A 19,630-nucleotide genomic window follows, 5' to 3' on the forward strand; every position below is an offset into this window, starting at 1 on the left:
TTTATTTAAACAATTAATCATTAAGAAAAATATGCTTGGTATAAACCTGAATGTATACCAATCAAGTAAATTTATTTGACCACATTTCCTGAAATGTAATGTTTTACACTGTAATTATGTAACCAAAACTACATGGAAAACATTCATGTAGATATAGTAACTTAAAGTCAGCATTTGGGGGAAGATATCTTTTGATTTTAAATGTGTTTTTCACAAGCGATTGGTAAACTCAGCTGAATTTTTCCTATTATGTAGGACCATAAAGGTAACTATCTAAGAGCTCAGTTATAATCAATACAACTGACTCAGCAACGTGGATGGATGCCAGACAAAAAAAACAAAAAAAGAAAAAAAAAAAGACAGAAAGAAAGGGCTAACTCAAAGGTTAGTGTACTTACCAAATGTTTGGAAAAGTGCGAGGGCTCCCCCAGTCAGCTCACTCTCATGTTACTCTCCTACATGTCTTCTGGTCAACTGCCATCATGAACCTAAAGCTCCTCTTCCTTTGTCTCTTCTTAGCGGTGCTCTTCATACCTGCTGAAGTATGTATTAACTGAATTTAATAATCACATGCATTGTATGTTATTTACATTGTGGCATTTTCTGTCAAAAAACACAATAGATCATGTTTCTGTTTAAAAAGGTTAAGTCAATAGCTTTAGCCACATATATAGCTAGATAGACAGATAGACATGAATATATAGCGTGATAGAAATAGTTATTTGGATGTGTACGTGCTCTTATGTTATGCTGTCATCTGCAATTCCTTAAAAAATGTAGTTGAAACATAAACACGACAAACATCGGGACTCTTCGCATCCTGGAAGACATGGCAGACATCCAGAGTCTTCAAGTCCTGAAAGACAAGACAGACATCGGGACTCTGCACAGCCTGAAAGACAAGACAGACATCGGGACTCTGCACGGCCTGAAAGACATGGGAAACATGAGAAAAAGAGACCAAAAGGAAGGTTTAAAGATATAATTGAGGGTTAGTACTCCTTTATGTTGCTTTTGTAACATATATAGAAAATGGTTTGAAATGTAGTATTTAAAGAATTAAAACTGTAAATCTAAAGGAAAGTATTGTTCTAGATGTCGTCTTTATTAAGGTCGTGGATGAGGATGATGAGGATGATGAAAATGGTCATTCAGACTGGCTTGATGAGTTTCTGGACCTAGACGGTAAGATACTAACAAACGTCTCGTGCAAATCTGTGGCATGTTTTCTTCTAATGCTACAGAGGAAAGGTTTAATTTTGACATTACAGTGTGTTGTCATTTTTTATTTCTCAGGCCAGTGCACCCCAAATCCTTGCCTTAACAATGGTGTGTGTAAGGAGAAAGGCAAGAGAAAGTTCAAATGTGACTGTCCCAAACCTTACAAGGGAAAAAAATGCGAGAGAGGTGTGAAGAAAAAAATCCCTCCTCTCCATTCTTTTGTCAAATTGCATATATATGTATGCAAAGTGTAAAAAAACAAACTGAATTAATGTTATTAAAAATATCCTAATGGTGTTATTCTCTAAGGTCCAAGAATTTGTAAAAGAGGTCAATGCGGGTATGGCGAATGTGTACTGACTTCAACTCCTCCGCACTATGAGTGCAAATGCAAGCGACCCTTTCAGCCTCCAGACTGCAAAACTAGTATGTTGATATATTTATATATATATTTTAAAAAGCCCAAATTCCTGTTTGGTGAGGATTTTAGCAGTTACTGAACAACAGCCTAAATTTTGTTTTATTGTTCTCCAAAGTTTCAGTTTGTAATCCTAATCCATGTAAAAATGGTGGCACATGCGTCAGAGATGAAAATGACTTTGACTGCCATTGCCCCGAAGGGTTCGGAGGACATTTCTGCCATGTTGGTAAATAATTCATTCTACAGTTTTTCTTCATATATATTTATCATAATTCATTGACTCACTGAGTAATTTACATTTCTCAGGTCCAAACGACTGCTATGTGGACGATGGAGAGTCATATCGTGGCAATGTGAGCGAGACGGATGATGGTGATGAGTGCCTCTACTGGAACTCCCACTTCATCCTGGCATCGGGTGTTAATCCCTTCACCTCCTTTGAGGACAAAGACGGCCTTGGCCCTCACAACTTCTGCAGGTCAGAAGTAACTCCATTTATACAATGTGCAGAAAACACCTATAAGAGGTCTGTCTCAGTGACGTTTTCTGATTCAGGAACCCTGACGGAGAGCCAAAGCCCTGGTGCTTTTTCAGAAGAGGCCACAGGTTATTGTGGGACTACTGTGATGTGCCAAAATGTCCTGTATCGACACGTGAGTTTTAAAGTGATGGGCAACATTTTGATCTTGAGTGTTGCCAGCAAAACATCTGTGCCATCTTCTTGGATCTGTGTTTTCAGATGGGCCGCCGACTGAGGTTGCTCCTACACAGCCTAAACCACCGCAGCCAGAACCGACACAGCCTAAACCACCGCAGCCAGAACCGACACAGCCTGAACCGACACAGCCTAAACCGACACAGCCTAAACCACCGCAGCCAGAACCGACACAGCCTGAACCACCGCAGCCAGAACCGACACAGCCTGAACCACCGCAGCCAGAACCTACTGGTAAGCTGCCAGCAACTGCCATACCATCAACTGGGAAGCCCATCCGCCCTTCTGCGACACCTCTCCCTCCGACTACTGGACCAAAACAGTTTGCCACCTGTGGCATACCTCAGCCAAAAAAGGCTCTTACCCGAATCTTTGGGGGTCTGAAAGTCAGTCCAGGAGCTATACCCTGGCAGGTTTCTGTGCAAGTGAAGCCAACGGGCTCCGCTCAGCCATTCAGACATGTCTGTGGAGGAATTCTCATCGCAAGTTGCTGGGTGCTGACAGCTGCACACTGCATGTAAGGCTGCAAGGTTGAAGAACCAGATTAATGGTAGATTACAAGTAAGACAATGAAATATTGACTGAACCCTTTTGTTTTTTATTTGCACAGTGAACCAAACAAGGACATGCAGGTGCTGGCTGGAAGTCTCTCAGTGAGTAAGCCAGACCCCGGAACTCAGACCATACCTGTCAAAAGGACTATTAAAAATCCAAACTACAGGGAGACCAGTGAAGCTGTTTACAATGATATAGGTGATACTTGTCTCAAATGTCTCTGTCATTTTGTTCAGATGTTCTTTCTTTGAGTTTGTTGTGACATTTATATCTCACATGTATTCCTAAAGGCTTGTTGAAGCTGAGTGGGACTCCTGGTTTTTGTGCCAATGAGACCCAGTTTGTGAAAACAGCCTGTCTACCAAATGCGCCACTGCCTGATGGGACGGAGTGCAAAATCTCTGGATGGGGTGCTACTGAGCAATGTATGTAAGGTTACAAAAAGGTTGCCATTTTTCATGTACATAATTTGGCTTATTTGATAAACACTTGACATTTTCTATTTTAAATGAAGCTTGAACTCTTTTCCAACATTTGATGACCTCTCCTTAATGACAAGTTTTGACACCTCAATATATCAATGCAGATGTGGTCAGACGACCATTACAACGGGTTCTGGGTTTTTCCAGTGGTATCCGAAGCTAGCTTTACAGGCAGAGATCACCTTCAGTAACTTTTGATGAACATTCACTCATTTTGTTCTGGAAGTGGGCATGAAATATGAAAAAAAGAAACAAGGGTTACCCCCTAATATATTTCTGCATTATCTTTGCAGCTGATTATGGTTCCAGCCACCTGCTGGAGGCCAATGTCCTGCTGATCAACCAGGAAAAGTGCTCTGATCGTTCTGTTTATGGGAACATTCTGGACAATTCCATGTTCTGTGCTGGCTACCTGGAGGGAGGGGTGGATTCCTGCCAGGTTAGGACATTTGATGGTTTGATGCTGTTATAACGTGTATATTACTAACGCATCTACAGAAAGTTATTACATTAGTTCCAGTAGTAGCATATAGTCAGCTGTACAATTTTGTTTCAGGGGGACTCTGGAGGACCATTGACGTGCATGCAGAACAACGCTAATGTTGTTTATGGAGTGGTGAGTTGGGGAGACCAGTGTGGGAAGAAGAACAAGCCTGGGGTCTACACACGGGTCACTCATTTCCTGGACTGGATCAAGGCAAATACTGAAGGAGCAATTCCTTGAGCAACCTTTGTTTCTCACTAATATGCCCGCCAGATCTCCAACCACTACACACTGTACGCTTTTCCTAAAATGTAATCAAATTATATGATTATTCAAACTATTCATAAATGTACTGGATATTAGCTGGATTGTCTTATCAGTTACACATAAAAGATGGAAAAATCTGAAATCCGCTGTTATAACATAAATGATGCATGCATGGAAAAAACCCAAAGGCTTGAATTACTTTTTTAATTAAGCACAGTGTGTTTGAGTGGCTGTATATGTGTGAAACAAAGAATGGAAAAGAAAATCTCACAATATAAGTAGCTATACCATGTTTCCTCTGGAAAATGGGGCAAGTTGCATCACTGAACTGAAAATGTCCTAAAGTTGTGGCAGAATTATTACATGATGCAAATAAATGCTTCTTCTTTCTGATGTGCTGTGTTGTTCCTGTATGTCCTCACCAAGCCCTAGGGTGGCTGAACTTTCAAAACCCTGTGATGGGTGCATAATGTTATTGTTTACAAAAAAAGAGAGAGTTATATTTTCTAATTGTGTTAAATGTGAACTTTCAGACTTCTTCTTCTTCTGCAGAAAGGTATTTATTTATTTACAATGAGCAAAAGCGTGATGCACAAAGAATTGTGTAAATCAGATTGTTAAGTGTCTTAATCTTTTCTAGACATATAGCGTTACTGTTTGTGTTATTTGACCTCAGTGTATTGTCTGCTGCAGGGCAACAACTCTGTAGGGCCATTGACATGTGAGACTAAAGGCATGCATGTCCTCCATGGTCTGATGAGCAGTTTACACACGGGTCATTTACTTTATGAACTGCATCAAGGCACACATGAGAGCTGCTAAGCTGCAGAAAGAGATCGACTTTGCCACAGAGCAAATGCACTGTTTGAACCTGATACCACTTAATGAAATATTTAGCGTACATGTCAACTGCAGAAACGGCAATGCTGCAATGATTACATAACTTTAGTTTTGACATTATAAAGTCACGGATATGTCTGCAGATGTGTCTTCTCATATATTATTATATAACCTAATTTTAGCAAGACGTTAGAGGTAGGTATATTCGTTAAAAGCCGTTGTAGCTTTACCAGAGTCAAAGCCAATCACGGAAACTTGGTGGTAGTCAATATTTTTGACAACCTAGATTTGTACAGCACGCTGGACATTTTCACAATGTAATTTTATGTGAGCACAAATGGAAAATTACACTTAAAATAATTATTTGATCAGTGACTCTGCATCCCACAGAGGCAGTTAAATGGTTCCTGTGAGTTCACTTTTCTCCTCACGTGTATGCCAATCCCAGGGGTCCTTTATCCAAAACAAGGTAAGAGGCTGTGTGTTGACTCCGTTCATATCAATGCATGGGTTAAAAATGGGATAGAGAGGTTCTGTGCACTGCACACAGAAGGAGTGAAGCAGCCTCATAGCGTCGGCATCATAGAATGACAGCTCCCCCTTCTGGAGGTTTGCAAGTATGCCTAGCTTTCTGACTCTCTTTCCAACTGACAGCTGCTTTTCCTGAGTATCATGGCACGCCAGGTACTGTCCGTCTCCATGGTAGATGCACCAAGATGTGTTATTTACACCCAGACTGGAAGAACTCTGGCTTAAACTGGCTTTTTTATCGACTGACCCCGTGGTCACACCTATCATCCAGAAGGGCTTGTCTTGGACAATGACTTCCCAGTAATGCTGGCCACCTGTAAAACTCTCCTGAGCAAGGACGCTATACTGTGAGTCATATGGCTGAGGGCTCTGTCCTTCACCGAAAGGTTGGCGTCTCCAGTACACTTGTTTTCTGTCTTGGGATAACTCCAGCTTTGGATGAGCTGTTTTGAAGTCTAGAAGAGGAGAACTTAAGTCTGCAAATACAAATATTTACTTAGTACACAGTTATAATGATAATGAGAGTTGGATTTAGAATGTCAAAGGAAAAAAGCTTTACTAACATGACCACATTCGTGGAAAATGTTGGGACAAAGCGACCGAGAGTTCATCCACCAGCCTCTCTACTGTTCTCAGCTTCTCAGGGTCACAGAGGTCTCTGTTTACTTCTCGGATTGGAGCAAATTCCAAGGGATCACTGCAAATAAAAATAAAAATCATACCACAGGAAGGCTCAGTGAATAATAATATGGAGCAGCGTAAAGCATGGGCAATTTCAGGTTACAAACTGGACTCAGCAATATACTCACCAAAGATTCTGTGATGTGATTTGCTGTTTGAAAACAACAGGAAACATTTGAGCTATATTTGTGCTACACTTCTGGTCACGGTAAGTGATCATGTAAACCCTACCTGCAGAAACCGCAGATCATTGGTTTCCTGGAGAAGTGATTTGCTGGAGGCTCTGAATGCATCTATCTCTTTGATCTGAGCCTCTACAATGCTCCTCTGGGCCTCCAGCCACTCTGTCATGCATGTCTCCTCTGCGTCTATAATCTGCATCATTAGACGCTCATCGCCATTCAGCACGACGTGGATTCTGCTGTACTTGTCTGAGATTCTCTCTCTAAACTCTGCAGCAGAGGTCTATGAGATAAATGCATTGTTAGACAAACAAGAATGGCTTCCATCAATTTAAAAAGTTAAGCAATTTAAGAGTGTGATTTCTGTATTGGTTGTACCACTGTTTGTGTATACAGTGACTCCAGGTCTTTGATGGCATGTTCAGCTTCACTTCTCCTCTTTAGTAGCTGGTTCATTGTGGTCTCAAGCATACTCTAGAGACAGAAATACAACATGCCTCTGGTAAAACAACCAACCAAACAAACAAAAAACAACAGGAAGAAAATAGATAAATATTCCTCACAAGTAATGAAAAGAGATTATAATAATCACCTTAAAGTCTGCTTTGGCTTCATGCAGTTGAGAGGCTTTGTGATGTTTGTGCGTGCCAACCAGGACACACAAACAGCACACAGGTACCTTTTCCTCCATACAGAAGAGCTTAAGCTCATCGCGGTGCTCCCTGCACTTCAGAGACAGTGGATCGCTGGTCACCTCCACCACTGTGTGCTCCCTTAGAGCAGACCTCTGTTGGTGGAGCAGGGCGTGAGCCTGGCACAGCGAGGCATCGCAAGTCAGGCATGTTCTTATGGCTACTGATGGCATCTCTATGCAGTGGTCACAGCAAATAGTTGATGATGATTTAGTTTCACTAGTTGAAGCTGCTGCTTGTCGCTCTGCTGCTGACAGCGTCTTAGTGGTGAAGTCCTTTACTTTGGTCTGAAGGTCTGCATTTATCTTCAGAGTGAGGTCAGAGGGGAGAAATATCTGACACTCCGGGCAGAAGAAAGGCCCCTCATCAGACACATCGGTTTCCCAGACAGCCTGTATACAGGTGAGGCAGAAGTCATGCCCGCACTGCAGCGTCACAGGATCAATGAAGAAATCCTGGCACACAGGACACTTCAAAGTTTCCTCCATGGTCCCCATAGCTCTGTGTACAGGTGTTATGGTGGCTCAGTGTGCACTGTGCTTCTGACTGTCCTGCTCATTAATGTTTCACAGGTCTGTCCTGGCATGCACAAACGCCACTCACGTGGCTTTAGTGTCACATTACTGAAGACTGTTTGTTTTGGTTTTTTGCTTCACTAGCAGGTTCAAATGGTTGACACACAAATTAATGGCACAGTTTCAAAGAAATTGATTAAAATACAAGTCAACAGTCCAAAATGCAGGGTCATTTAATAAAAAAAATGACAGGAAAATGGAATCAATTTAGTGTGAAATTTCTTTCGTTTGAGCACAGGTGTGTGATAAAGTAATCTCAACTTGAGATCTCATAGGACGCTTGCTCTTCCGGGTGTAAAAAGAGCCAGGAAGTCACGTGAGTACTTAAGCGAAGCTTGTTTTATTTTGTAAAGATATAATTTCGAAAACTTGAAAAAAGCGATATTAGTTGTTTACAGTCACGCTTGTTGTTGTCAGAATTACATTACAAAATATTTCCCTTTAAAAAAATATGTTATTGCGATGTTATATTGCCCCTAGAAGAAACGACATTACTTTTTAAAATATGCCTATTACTTGTAATTATAAATAACAATAATAGCATAATACATATTGCAAAAGTCTGCATTCTCTGTGATGTGACCGGTGCATGCTGATAAAACTGTTCTGCACTATTTGCACAACCCAATCTTCGTTTCAGCGTTAAGTGTGTAGTACTGTCACTCGACGTCTCTGTACTTGTGCAACCCGTGCTCACTCACAAAAAAATAAAATAAAATTCATGCGTACGTTAAAACTTTCTTGCGTAAGCCAACGTCTTATGTCGTCGTCGTCGTCCCCCCCACGATATTTTATGTGCACGTCGTTCGTGAATAGCATTACGGCACTTCCCGCACAACGTGGGCTGTGGATGTGGCAGTGAAGCGCTGCGATTCTCACTGAATACGTGTCTTCATTTCGCCGTTCACTTACAAGTGTAGCTGTGGTTGGCTTTCCAGGTCTCCATCTCGCTGGGTAAGGAGTCTTTTATAAAAAATCTCTTCCGCCTGTTCTGTCGAAAACCGAGGCAAGTTAGGCAGCTCACAACAGCTAAAGCTAGCTAACGTTAGCTAACCTAGGTATGTTTTGACAGAAGTACTCGACACGTAGCTGCTATAGTCTGATAAACTACCATGCAAACTGCAGTTCGTTCATATGTATTACAGGTTAAACAAGTGAAAAGCGCCCAGTCTATTGCCCTGCCTATTATTGCTGGTATTTTTCTAAGCTAACTTGGTGCAAAACAATCTTTAATGGGTCAGTGTGTCAAGTCCAAATATCGCATAACACTGATAAGAAGAAGACACATGATGCAGAGCTTTCAAGCGACAGCAAAACTCCATATATCTATTTAAAACGTTGGCGTCAAGCCTGTTTGTTTTACCCAGAAGCTGCTTATTTAATTTGATGCTATTCCATTGTTAAACTAACCATGCATTGCTTTCTGTGCTCATCACAGTGGTCCTGAATTTTCAGTGCCATGTTTGCCAGGTTGGCTTCCTGCTCTCCTCTGCCATTCAGAACACGGCAATCAAATGTGTGCCCAGTCTACATCAGAGCCTTTTCCCAGGCTAAATGTAAGTGATCAGCCAAGTGCTTCATCATACTAGGCTTGTACACAAATCTCAGGATCACTTCGATATGTGTTGGTTCTTCCTCGGCTGCCTATGCCTGTTAAAATGTGACTGTTTTCTTTATTCCCCGCAGTCGTTCTCCCTCGACCCCATGGGAAGTCCTTTGCACACCGCAGTGAGCTGAAGCAAGCCAAACGCATTGTAGTGAAGCTTGGGAGCGCTGTGGTGACGCGTGGAGATGAATGTGGTCTGGCACTGGGACGACTGGCTTCAATAGTAGAGCAGGTAATAATGTTGATACAAAGTGTCTTTTATAGAGGAATGACTGCTCCAAAGAAAAGAGATCTTAAATGTTATTGTTTCTGTGTTCCATCAGGTGGCCATGCTACAGAATCAAGGCAGGGAGATGATGATTGTTACGAGTGGTGCTGTGGCATTTGGGAAGCAGCGACTGAGACATGAGATACTGCTGTCTCAGAGTGTCAGACAAGCTCTGCATTCTGGGCAGAACCAACTGAAAGACATGGTGAATAACAGAAGGAACTTGGACCCTCTATTTTGTAACTGTAGACTGTATAACAGTGTGCTGATTTCTTTCTTTCTAAATCTTGTTAACTTTGTTTAAATCTCACTGTCTTTCAGACAGTCCCAGTTTTGGAAGCAAGAGCCTGTGCAGCTGCTGGGCAGAGCGGTCTGATGGCGCTGTACGAAGCTATGTTCACCCAATACAGCATCTGCACTGCACAAGTATGTGCTCTACGTTTGGCATAGAATAAAATACCTACAGCATCTGACTAAAATGTCACATACTTCTTCACATTTCTTTCCACCTCCTTAGATTCTGGTCACCAATCTGGACTTTCACGATGAACAGAAGCGCCGGAACCTGAACAGCACGCTACATGAACTGCTGCGTATGAATATCGTCCCGATAATTAACACGAACGATGCTGTTGTTCCACCCCCTGTTCCCAACAGTGACCTACAGGGTGTAAATGTGGGTACACCTGTTTTTGCATGCAATGTTTCCTTTGCACCTGAGTGAGAGAGGGAAGCTTTTAAAATGTAGTAGCAACTGAACTTGTTACTGACCTGCGCGGTGTTTTTTGCTTAATGAAAAATCGGTTTGTGTTTCAGGTAATAAGCATCAAAGATAACGACAGCTTGGCTGCACGGCTGGCTGTTGAAATGAAAGTAGACCTACTTATTGCCCTGTCTGATGTCCAAGGTACAGATATGACTATTTAAATAATATTTTCTTTAATTTGCATTTAAGAATCACAGTAATGGCCAGTATGTTATTTGTGTAGATTATGTTTATGTTTGTATGTATAATAAATGTGAACCATTATTATGCATAGTATTACAGCAACTGCCATATATGTTATTGATGCTTTGCTTTTATTCATTAATGATTGCCAGGTAGTCATACATTAATAGAAGACTTTTTTTTTTTTTTTCGCGTTTTTGTTAAATCAGAAGATATCTATGTATGTGTGATTTTATTTTTCTTATTTTTTCCTCAGGCTTATACGACAGTCCGCCAGGAACAGATGATGCCAAGCTCATTGATATATTCTATCCCGGAGACCAACAATCTATCACATATGGGACTAAATCCAGAGTTGGTATCGGCGGCATGGAAGCAAAGGTCAGTGTGACAGATAATAGTTCATCTCACTATATGAAGAGGCAGAGTTCTTTCAGTAATGAAAATGTTGCATTACACTAAATCATGTTGTGTGGCTCAGGTGAAAGCAGCCCTCTGGGCACTGCAGGGTGGCACCTCAGTAATCATTGCCAATGGCACAGATCCAAAAGTCACCGGTCACGTCATCACAGACATTGTGGAAGGGAAGAAAGTTGGCACCTTTTTCTCTGAAGTGAAACCTGCAGGTACTGGGTAAAACCACTCAGACAGAGCATTTGAATCTTTTTGTTGTGGTTTGAGGATTTATGCTTGATGTTGGTGTTATTGACACCACCAGGCCCAACTGTGGAGCAGCAGACAGAGATGGCACGACATGCAGGCAGAACCCTGGCCTCCCTGCTCCCTGAACAGGTAAAGGGGGAAAAAATTATCCTAATTAGTTGCACAGGGTCACAAAATTAAATAAGTTCTACGTCGTAGTGACAGCAGTGTCAATTAATTTTGAATTGTGTTGACCACATCTATGTGTTTGTTTTTTCAGAGAGGGGAGATCATCTGCTGTCTTGCTGAGCTCCTTACAGAAAAGAAAGAAGAAATTCTTAATGCAAACAGGAAAGACATGGAGCTAGCAACAACATTAGGTACAGAGGCAGAGAGCTGGCACATGGATTAGCGTAATCCATACCTGAATGTAGATCTGTGACTCAGATACCATTGTAGTCTGTTTTGGTAGGAGTCATTGGGTGTGGCATCGCGTAGCAGAGCATTTACTCCTGCTTGGCAACACGTTTCTCTTTATTGATTGATGCGCCAGCATTTTTATTCATACTTTACTCTTACAGGTCGTCTGTCCCAGCCTCTGATCAATCGCCTGAGTCTGTCAACAGCCAAGCTGAACAGTCTTGCCATTGGCCTGCGTCAGCTCGCCGTTTCCTCCAGGGACAGCGTCGGCCGGGTGCTGAGGAGGACTAGAGTGGCCAACAACCTAGAACTAGAGCAGATCACGGTCCCCATCGGTGTCCTGCTGGTCATCTTTGAGTCTCGCCCTGATTGTCTGCCACAGGTCAGACCATGTCTACGCAGTCTGGAATACTTTTTTAAAGTCTTTGGTTTTATATGTGTTCAAGAAGAGTGACATTTTAAATGCTATACTTCAGGTGTCAGCACTAGCAATTGCAAGCGGAAATGCTTTGCTCCTGAAAGGTGGCAAAGAAGCTTCCAACACCAACAAAATTCTACATCAACTCACTCAAGAGGCCCTTTCCATTCATGGTGTAGCAGATGCCATTCAACTGGTAAGACTAAAAATCATTATAGAAATATAATTTTAGTTTCCTGGTAGTATTTTATTTGTTGCGATACACTAAAAGAATTTGTGCTGTAGGTGAGCACACGTGAGGAAGTTGAGGATCTGTGCAGACTGGACAAGATGATTGACCTAATCATTCCAAGGGGCTCATCTCAGCTGGTCCGGGAAATCCAGAGGGCAGCCAAGGGCATTCCTGTTTTGGGCCACAGTGAGGGCATCTGTCACGTCTACGTCGACAGTGATGCCAGCATTGACAAAGCTCTTGATGTTGGTAGGTTTTTAATTGCATTTAATTGCATTTGTCACTAATGCAAACTGACTGGTTTTGAATGATTGTACAAACTGTGTTTCTTTCCAGTCAAAGACTCTAAATGTGACTACCCTGCTGCCTGCAATGCCATGGAGACTCTTCTTATTCACAGAGATTTGCTGCGTACTCCTGTGTTTGACCAGATCATTGACTTGCTGAGAACAGAGCAAGTAAGAAACAGGATTATTTGGGTGTATGCTTTGAATGAGATTCAGAAATAGGAAAAACAGCAAGAGAATTTAACACTTTACCAACGTCCATAAATACAGTAAATTACATTTGTTTGTTTTTTATTCTTTAACAAACTATTGGTTATTGCTTTCTTACAGGTAAAGATTCATGCTGGTCCTCGCTTCGCATCCTATTTAACTTTTAGCCCATCTGAGGTCAAGTCTCTGAGGACAGAGTATGGGGACCTGGAATGCTGCATTGAGGTGGTTGACAGCATGCAGGAAGCTGTGGACCACATCCACAAATACGGCAGCTCCCACACTGATGTCATTGTTACTGAGAATGAAGAAACAGCCGAACAGTTTCTGCAACAGGTGGACAGCGCCTGTGTATTCTGGAACGCCAGCTCTCGCTTTGCTGATGGCTACCGCTTTGGCCTTGGTGTGTATTTACCTTCAAGTGAACCTAAACTACCACTATGTTGAAAATAAAACAAGGTATTTAATTTTACTTTGTTTATTTTGCAGGAGCTGAGGTTGGTATCAGTACAGCACGGATACATGCCAGAGGACCTGTAGGTTTGGAGGGACTTTTGACCACCAAGTGGGTCCTTCGAGGGGAGGGACACACAGTGGCTGACTTCTCTGAGCAAGGCAGCATGAAATACCTTCACGAAAACATCCCTGTGCCGCAGGGGAGTTTCAATTAGAAACCACTGAACAACATAAAGTCACGTGTTTATTTAGAGGTTTGTGTCTGCCTGTAGCATTTCAACTCACAAGCTGCTTTCACAATCCTGTTTAGGTCTATTTTGTTGTGTGGTTGGAAGAATGGAGGCAACTTTTATCAGACAACCAATATCCTGGTTTTGTGAACCTATGAATCCATGTGAAACCCAAGAAAATTGACTGGTGGCTAAATGAGAGAAAACTGTAAAAGTAAAACAGAACTTAGGACTGGACAAAGCGCTTTTCACTCCAACGCCATTTTTGTAATTGCATAAAACTAAATCATTGTTCCAGCGGTGATTTTCTAAGTTATTTTTCTACATGCAAACTCTCCCTTGGTCTTGTTTATGCAGGATCTTGTTTTGGATTTACTTTGCTGTCTTTCCTCTTTGCACAGATAATTTAATAAATATGGTGTACAGTTCTTTAATTATAACTTGTGGAATTTTATGTGTCACAAAGCTTTTGGTGAGAAATCTGCCCATTTCCCCCCCAACGAAGGTCTTTATTTTTGTAATTTTTTGTTTTAGTTTACTTAATCCATACTATGTTTAATTTAAGAGTGGGGAAGCAGCTGTTGGTATATAGCCTGATTTCGGTTATTACTCTATTTAATTGATAGAACTGAGTTTTTAAATAATCTTCTTTTGATTACTAATGTTAGGACTCACCACAACTGATCATCTGCCTCCCTCTCATCCTGTCCCGTGCATCCTTTTCTGTCACACCAACTCTCTGCATGTCTTGCTTCACTACATCCATGAACCTAGTCTGTGGGCTTCCCCATTATCTGTTACCTAGCTGCTGCATCTTCAGCATCTTTTGTCCAGTATGTCCACTACACCTCCTCTGCACATGTTCAAACCATCTTAACCTTCTTCTCCAAACTTTATCTCTAAAGTTCTCAGCCTGAACTGTCACTGATAGACAGGATTGTAAATCTGTCTATCTTTGTCAGTGAAAGTGAGCATTTTCATCTGCCACCTCCAGCTTCACCCCTTGTCTTTATGCCAGTGCCACTGTCTCCAAACCGTACATTCAGAACATGTTCAGGCCTCTGAACATGCCTTCATCCTCTCCCCTGCCTCTGTCTTCTTAAATATGAAGTTATAAAGTCATTTCTACAGAATGCGCTGCAATGCATTATGTTTATTTTGATCCAAAAAACAAAAGCTGTTTCATTATTTGAGTGTTACTTGTAACACTTAAACACTTTTATCAGAACTCCCTTTGTTTTACGCACAACTGATGACGTATTTGCTGTGGGCGGGGTTACATGTCGAGCAAGGCTTGCCCGGTCACCTGTCTCAGCTGTCAGCTGTGCTAGATCTTAAAGATGGCAGGAAATAAGTCTTACACTATAGTAGAATATTTCGGGGGAGAAGATGGCTACCGCTGTGGTTACTGTAAAAGCCAAACGGGAAACTTCTCTCGTGGTAAGCTGGGGATGAAGTGTGTGTCTGTGTGGAGGATAGCCGGGGTTCTCTGAACTGGCTTGTGCTAATGACCTAGCTCCGTCTACTTTCTGGCATAATAGCCGGCTAGCTGTTTTTTTGCACTGCATCTATCCCTAATGTCAGTGTATTTGAGTATGTTACATAGACTGTACGCACACTGCGAGTGTAACTATTATTTAGCGTTAGCCTGACATCATTTAGATAGGTTTAAGGTTATTGACCTAGCTCAGGTTTTAGCCGTTAGCTTCTAGCCTAGCTTTTGCTTTCTGGGAAACGGAAGAAGGCTTGTAGAATAAATCAGTTAAGGTTATTGTTGAATGTTTTTTCTGTAGGACAACAATGTTTAACTTGGGGTGTAACAATGCAATTGTAGCATGTTAGCAGTAGATTTGCAGTAGCACCAAGCTAATAGGTAGTCTCTTAAACAGCAGGACGGAGAAGCAAGGCTGCTGCTCTTAGAAAGTGCAGCTTTCTCTTTTTTTATTTGTGATGTGACGCCGAGTTTAGGAAATCCAGGATATTTTATATTTTACGTGGTTTAAAAGTCGTATAATATCCAATAGGTGACAACGAGCGACGCATGTGTTATAGTACTTTCTCACACTTTGTTTTGGTGTAACAGGTAATGTAGATTGTACTTGGCATTACTTTTTCTTGCGAACTCTGTTCTCTAGCTGTGAGTGACAGAGGGATAACAGTGTACTAGTTGAACAGCCTAATTATAAATGCTGACACGTGGCTATATTTTGGAATATTTAGTAAAAATGAACCTCGATGATGCAGCGATTCATTTTACTCTTACTTTTTAAAAGATCTCACTTTCACATAAAAATGAAAACTGTGAGAAGGTAAGAGGACACACTGGTGTCATTGATTTGATCTGAGCAGGGCTGAGACAGGTTGACTATAATTAGGGAGGTCCCAGTGTAGTCAATGAGCAACTGGGCACATCGCCTGCAGACGAGAGCTGATGTCTAATCTAAGATAAGAGTGTTAATCTGTTCCTGTTACATCATATGGGTACGACAGCTTGCAGTGAAGAAGGGAGACTTTACTACCTGTGTAATTCTTGTAACTATGTAACAGTGCTACAGGGTGGAAGTGGATGCAGGTCAAGCGTTATCTCATGTTATATTCTCACTGGCATCATTTTATTTTCCTGGAAAGATAAGATAAGAGAGAACTTTATTAATCCCTCGGGTGGGTTCCTCTGGGAAATTCGATTTCCAAAAAAGCATCTTATGCTGTAGATGCATGGATTATGTATATTATATACATACAGTATATATGTAAGTCTACAGTAAAGACGCACTGCTACTATATACAGTATATAGTAGCAGTGCGTCTTTACTGTAGACTTTTCTGAACAGGTGCGTCATATGATGTTTTCCCTTGGTGTGATTGGTGCAGTGATATTATCAACAGTGTTGTCAGATACAAATCAAACGCAACTCCTCACAACAAGAGCACAACATCTGCTCTCATCTGTGTTATTGTGTCTGTCATGCCTGAGTGAAGGCTGAAGAAGGGATCTGGTGTGAGTGGTGAAAACACACTCCAGGTGTGCTGTGAGCCACTGTACTCTTATCCCGCCTGCACATGGAATCTATTCTTTGTATTTTAGACTCATGATTCCTGCCTAACAAATTAGCAGGGCTTTTTGATGACATGTATTATGTTCAAATAAAAGGAGTTAATTAATCAGCATAATTTAAAGCCTTTTAAGTTCATTTTATATGCTCATTATTGGTTTTAATGCACATGTATATGAGAATGGGACATTTCTGCAATTTCAGAGGGTGTGATCATTTTACAGTCATAGGCCAGAAATATCCGAGAGACTAAATGTGTAGGCCCTAAACTTTTTGTATTTAAGCATAACTTCTCTGGGGTTTTAAACAGAGTGAATTTCAGTGCTCTTTATTTTACCACTGACAGATAAGATAACTGAAGATCTATGTAACGGGGGGGGGGACAATGATTTGAATAATGCAACATAAGAAAAAACAGATTTTGACATACTGTTTACACGTTTATTTATGATGGTGATTCGGTTGTATAGACATACAGTCTAGAAAGTTTTCACAGGAACTTCATACAGACCTGTGAAAAACTAAGGTCACGTCATGATTCATTTGTAGAATCATCATATTGTAGCAGCAGTAACTTGAAGGAATCATTTTCCATAAGAAAAATGATATGATTTTGTCTCAGTCTTTTCACGTTGTTTTGGAGGAATTCTTTGCAACGTTGCTTCAGTTCACTGAAGTTTGCAGTCATTAGTTTATACCCAGGCCCCTGTAATGTCCCACCACACCGTTTGAATTTGGAGGTCTGGACTGTAACTGGGTCACTGCAGTGCCTTTATGTTTTTTTTTCTTTCTTTGTCAGCCATTCTGCTGCTTATCGCTTTGCATGACTCAATTGCTACCAACTTTTAGCTGGTATGTAGATGGCTTCACATTTGCCTCTTGAATACTTGAGTATACAGAGGAGTTTATAATCAGCTCAGTGACTGGAAAGTAACCAGGTACAGTGGCTGCAAAAAACCAAACACCACTGCAAAACATCCCCTCCATCACTGTGCTTGACAGCTGGTATGAGCTGTTTACGCTAATATGTTTATGCTAATATTATGCATTATGGTAGATATTTCCACTTTGGCCTCATCATTCCAAAGGACACTGGTCCAGAAGTGTTGTGGTTTGGCCAGATGCAACTTTCAGACATAAGCTGTGCTGCAACATTCTCTTGAGAGAAAAAAGACTTCCTCCTAGTAATAATAATAATAATAATGATGGATTGGATTTATATAGCGCTTTTCAAGGCACCCAAAGCGCTTTACAATACCACTATTCATGCACTCTCACATTCACACACTGGTGGAGACAAGCTACAGTTGTAGCCACAGCTGCCCTGGGGCAGACTGACAGAAGCGAGGCTGCCTAGTGATCTTTCCAGAGAAGTTGTACATGTTCAGTGGTTTTCTATCTGTACTGTATTGAACTTTAACATTTAACACATTAACTGAGGGCTGCAGACTCTGAGATGTATCTCTTGGTTGTTTGCCTTTTCTTCGACTTTGGGATGAATTTGTTGAGACTTCCACTTTTGAGACAATTAACACACACCTGAACACTCCAGACAAGCAAACTGCCCAAATCTCTGCTTTGGTAGCCTTGGTCACACTTCCTGATGATCATTTAATCAAGTGATTTGTATAGCAGCACCTGACTGCTACTTCTCACCCTAGATCAGTGGTTCTTAACCTTGTTGGAGGTACTGAACCCCACCAGTTTCATATGCGAATTCACTGAACCCCTCTTTAGTGAAAAATAAAATATGATTTTTTTCAAATTCAAGACGTAGATATGTTTTTTACTGGTGCACAAAATGAGCCGTGCATGTCACGGCGGAGGCTCTGCCCAAACCCCTGAGACTGACTAACCGAACCCCTAGGGTTCGATCAAACCCAGGTTAAGAACCACTGCTCTAGATCCTATGGAAACAATAAAGGTGCACTTAGTTTTTCACAGTACTACAGAGAGTCCTGTGAAAAGTTGTGATGTGTGTCAGACATAAAGAAAGCCTGCAGTCTTGCCGCTGTGTCTGTTGGAGACTCATCTGTCATTTTGTGGTTCACTAGTGGAGTTTGCTTGGACTCTAAGCATAATTTTTTTGAAACATAGGAAATTATACTCGACTGAGAGGTTGGTGTGTGTTGTGTGAACTTTTTAACAGTTAATTACCTCGGCTGTTTTAGATTTAAATGGATTGTTTTCTTGCAATAGAAGCTTACGTTTTGGTTTGTTTATGCAGGCTCCAAGAGTGATAGGAAAGTTGAAAGTTGAAAGGAAGAGCTCAGACCTCGGCTCTGGGAAGAGGGATCTGGTCTGGCTACAAATGATAAATTTGTATATTTCCATTGGGGCCTTAAAGTACTGTGGGAATGACCCTTTGGAGACAGTATTTTAAACTGGAACAAAAATGTGGACCTACCACAAGTCTCTCAACTTCTTGACAGACTATGCCTTGTTTGTATACATACCTCGTATCACAGCTGTTTTAGTTTTACTCACTTGTGAAGAGCCTGACTCGTTCTCCTTGTTTCCGGTTCAGTTTTATCATCAATTTAAACACAGAAGTATTATCTCATTAACAGTTTCTTCCTCGTCCCATTCGCTTTTTGTGAATAAAAGAAAAGGCGTGACCACTTTTATAACCTTAAGCCTGATTGGGCTTAAGGTGAAGAGACTTTTCATACATAACACTGCTTAGGCTTGTTGCCATATTTTCAACGATTGCCATTATGTATAAAATTGTATTTAAATCAATTATACATTTTAAGGAAACAATTTGATTAATTATTTGTTTTGTTTTGATTGTAGGGATGTGGTCCCACACCATGACAGTACAAGACTACCAAGACCTCATAGATCGAGGATGGAGAAGGTGAGTAGCTACTTAGTATCCTGGTTTCAGCCAGTGGTTTCCTACTTCCATTTGAAACCTTTTCTCCTGAATTCAGTTTTAAAAAGGGAGTTGTGACTACTTCAAATAAAAAATAATAATTTATTGCCTTTATTTTTTTTTTCTCCCACAAATCTTGTCCATGTTTTCATTTTCAGAAGTGGGAAGTATGTTTACAAACCCATAATGCAGAAGACATGCTGTCCACAGTATACCATCAGGTAATTTTATTAACTTGCTTACCAAAATTTCCTTTTATGAGTCATGCTTTAAGTAACTTAAGATCTGATAAGACCAAAAAACCTAGAATACACAAGGGTTGTTTGATCTATGTT

The 19,630-nt window shown here is 41.1% G+C and overlaps 4 protein-coding genes across 10 annotated transcripts in view; 3 read left to right on the top strand and 1 right to left on the bottom strand.

The window, feature by feature from the left end:
- Positions 1-383: 383 nt before the first annotated feature.
- On the top strand, positions 384-4,538 carry LOC146561364 (factor VII-activating protease-like). The gene is made up of 13 exons (XM_085297396.1): positions 384-542; positions 781-991; positions 1,096-1,185; positions 1,297-1,407; positions 1,531-1,647; positions 1,758-1,868; positions 1,949-2,120; positions 2,198-2,295; positions 2,382-2,874; positions 2,968-3,110; positions 3,203-3,337; positions 3,688-3,833; positions 3,951-4,538. The coding sequence occupies exons 1-13, from the start codon at positions 402-404 to the stop codon at positions 4,116-4,118; spliced, it is 2,136 nt and encodes a 711-aa protein (XP_085153522.1). The 5' UTR covers positions 384-401; the 3' UTR covers positions 4,119-4,538.
- A 679-nt stretch (positions 4,539-5,217) lies between these two features.
- Positions 5,218-7,568, bottom strand: LOC146561365 (E3 ubiquitin/ISG15 ligase TRIM25). The gene is made up of 6 exons (XM_085243251.1): positions 6,972-7,568; positions 6,758-6,853; positions 6,429-6,662; positions 6,326-6,348; positions 6,080-6,213; positions 5,218-5,992 (listed from the first exon to the last, which is right to left on the bottom strand). Exons 1-6 carry the CDS (start codon positions 7,566-7,568, stop codon positions 5,382-5,384), a joined length of 1,695 nt encoding a protein of 564 aa, XP_085099377.1. The 3' UTR covers positions 5,218-5,381.
- Positions 7,569-8,440: 872 nt separating this feature from the next.
- LOC146561366 (delta-1-pyrroline-5-carboxylate synthase-like) lies at positions 8,441-13,798 on the top strand. The gene is made up of 17 exons (XM_085297404.1): positions 8,441-8,600; positions 9,085-9,202; positions 9,333-9,484; positions 9,576-9,725; positions 9,842-9,946; positions 10,038-10,196; positions 10,337-10,427; positions 10,726-10,850; positions 10,951-11,095; positions 11,188-11,261; positions 11,392-11,491; positions 11,693-11,913; positions 12,008-12,145; positions 12,235-12,430; positions 12,518-12,639; positions 12,799-13,081; positions 13,168-13,798. The coding sequence occupies exons 2-17, from the start codon at positions 9,106-9,108 to the stop codon at positions 13,347-13,349; spliced, it is 2,340 nt and encodes a 779-aa protein (XP_085153530.1). The 5' UTR covers positions 8,441-8,600; positions 9,085-9,105; the 3' UTR covers positions 13,350-13,798.
- Positions 13,799-13,936: 138 nt separating this feature from the next.
- ate1 (arginyltransferase 1) overlaps positions 13,937-19,630 on the top strand; it is a 52,346-nt gene continuing 46,652 nt past the window's right edge. For 3 of the 7 annotated variants that reach the window (XM_085297405.1, XM_085297409.1, XM_085297410.1), the window contains exons 1-3: positions 13,937-14,804; positions 19,214-19,277; positions 19,454-19,516. In XM_085297405.1, coding sequence (XP_085153531.1) covers positions 14,705-14,804; positions 19,214-19,277; positions 19,454-19,516 — 227 coding nt within the window. In that variant the 5' untranslated portion in view covers positions 13,937-14,704. The remainder of the gene's footprint in view (positions 14,805-19,213; positions 19,278-19,453; positions 19,517-19,630) is intronic. The other 4 variants (XM_085297408.1, XM_085297407.1, XM_085297412.1 and 1 more) reach the window with 4 other exon arrangements.

The sequence above is a fragment of the Mchenga conophoros genome, linkage group LG13, assembly GCF_057382185.1.
Source record: "Mchenga conophoros isolate Kocher_MC1m ecotype Shallow Benthic linkage group LG13, M_conophoros_male_GT1.1, whole genome shotgun sequence".
Classification (NCBI taxonomy): domain Eukaryota; kingdom Metazoa; phylum Chordata; class Actinopteri; order Cichliformes; family Cichlidae; genus Mchenga; species Mchenga conophoros.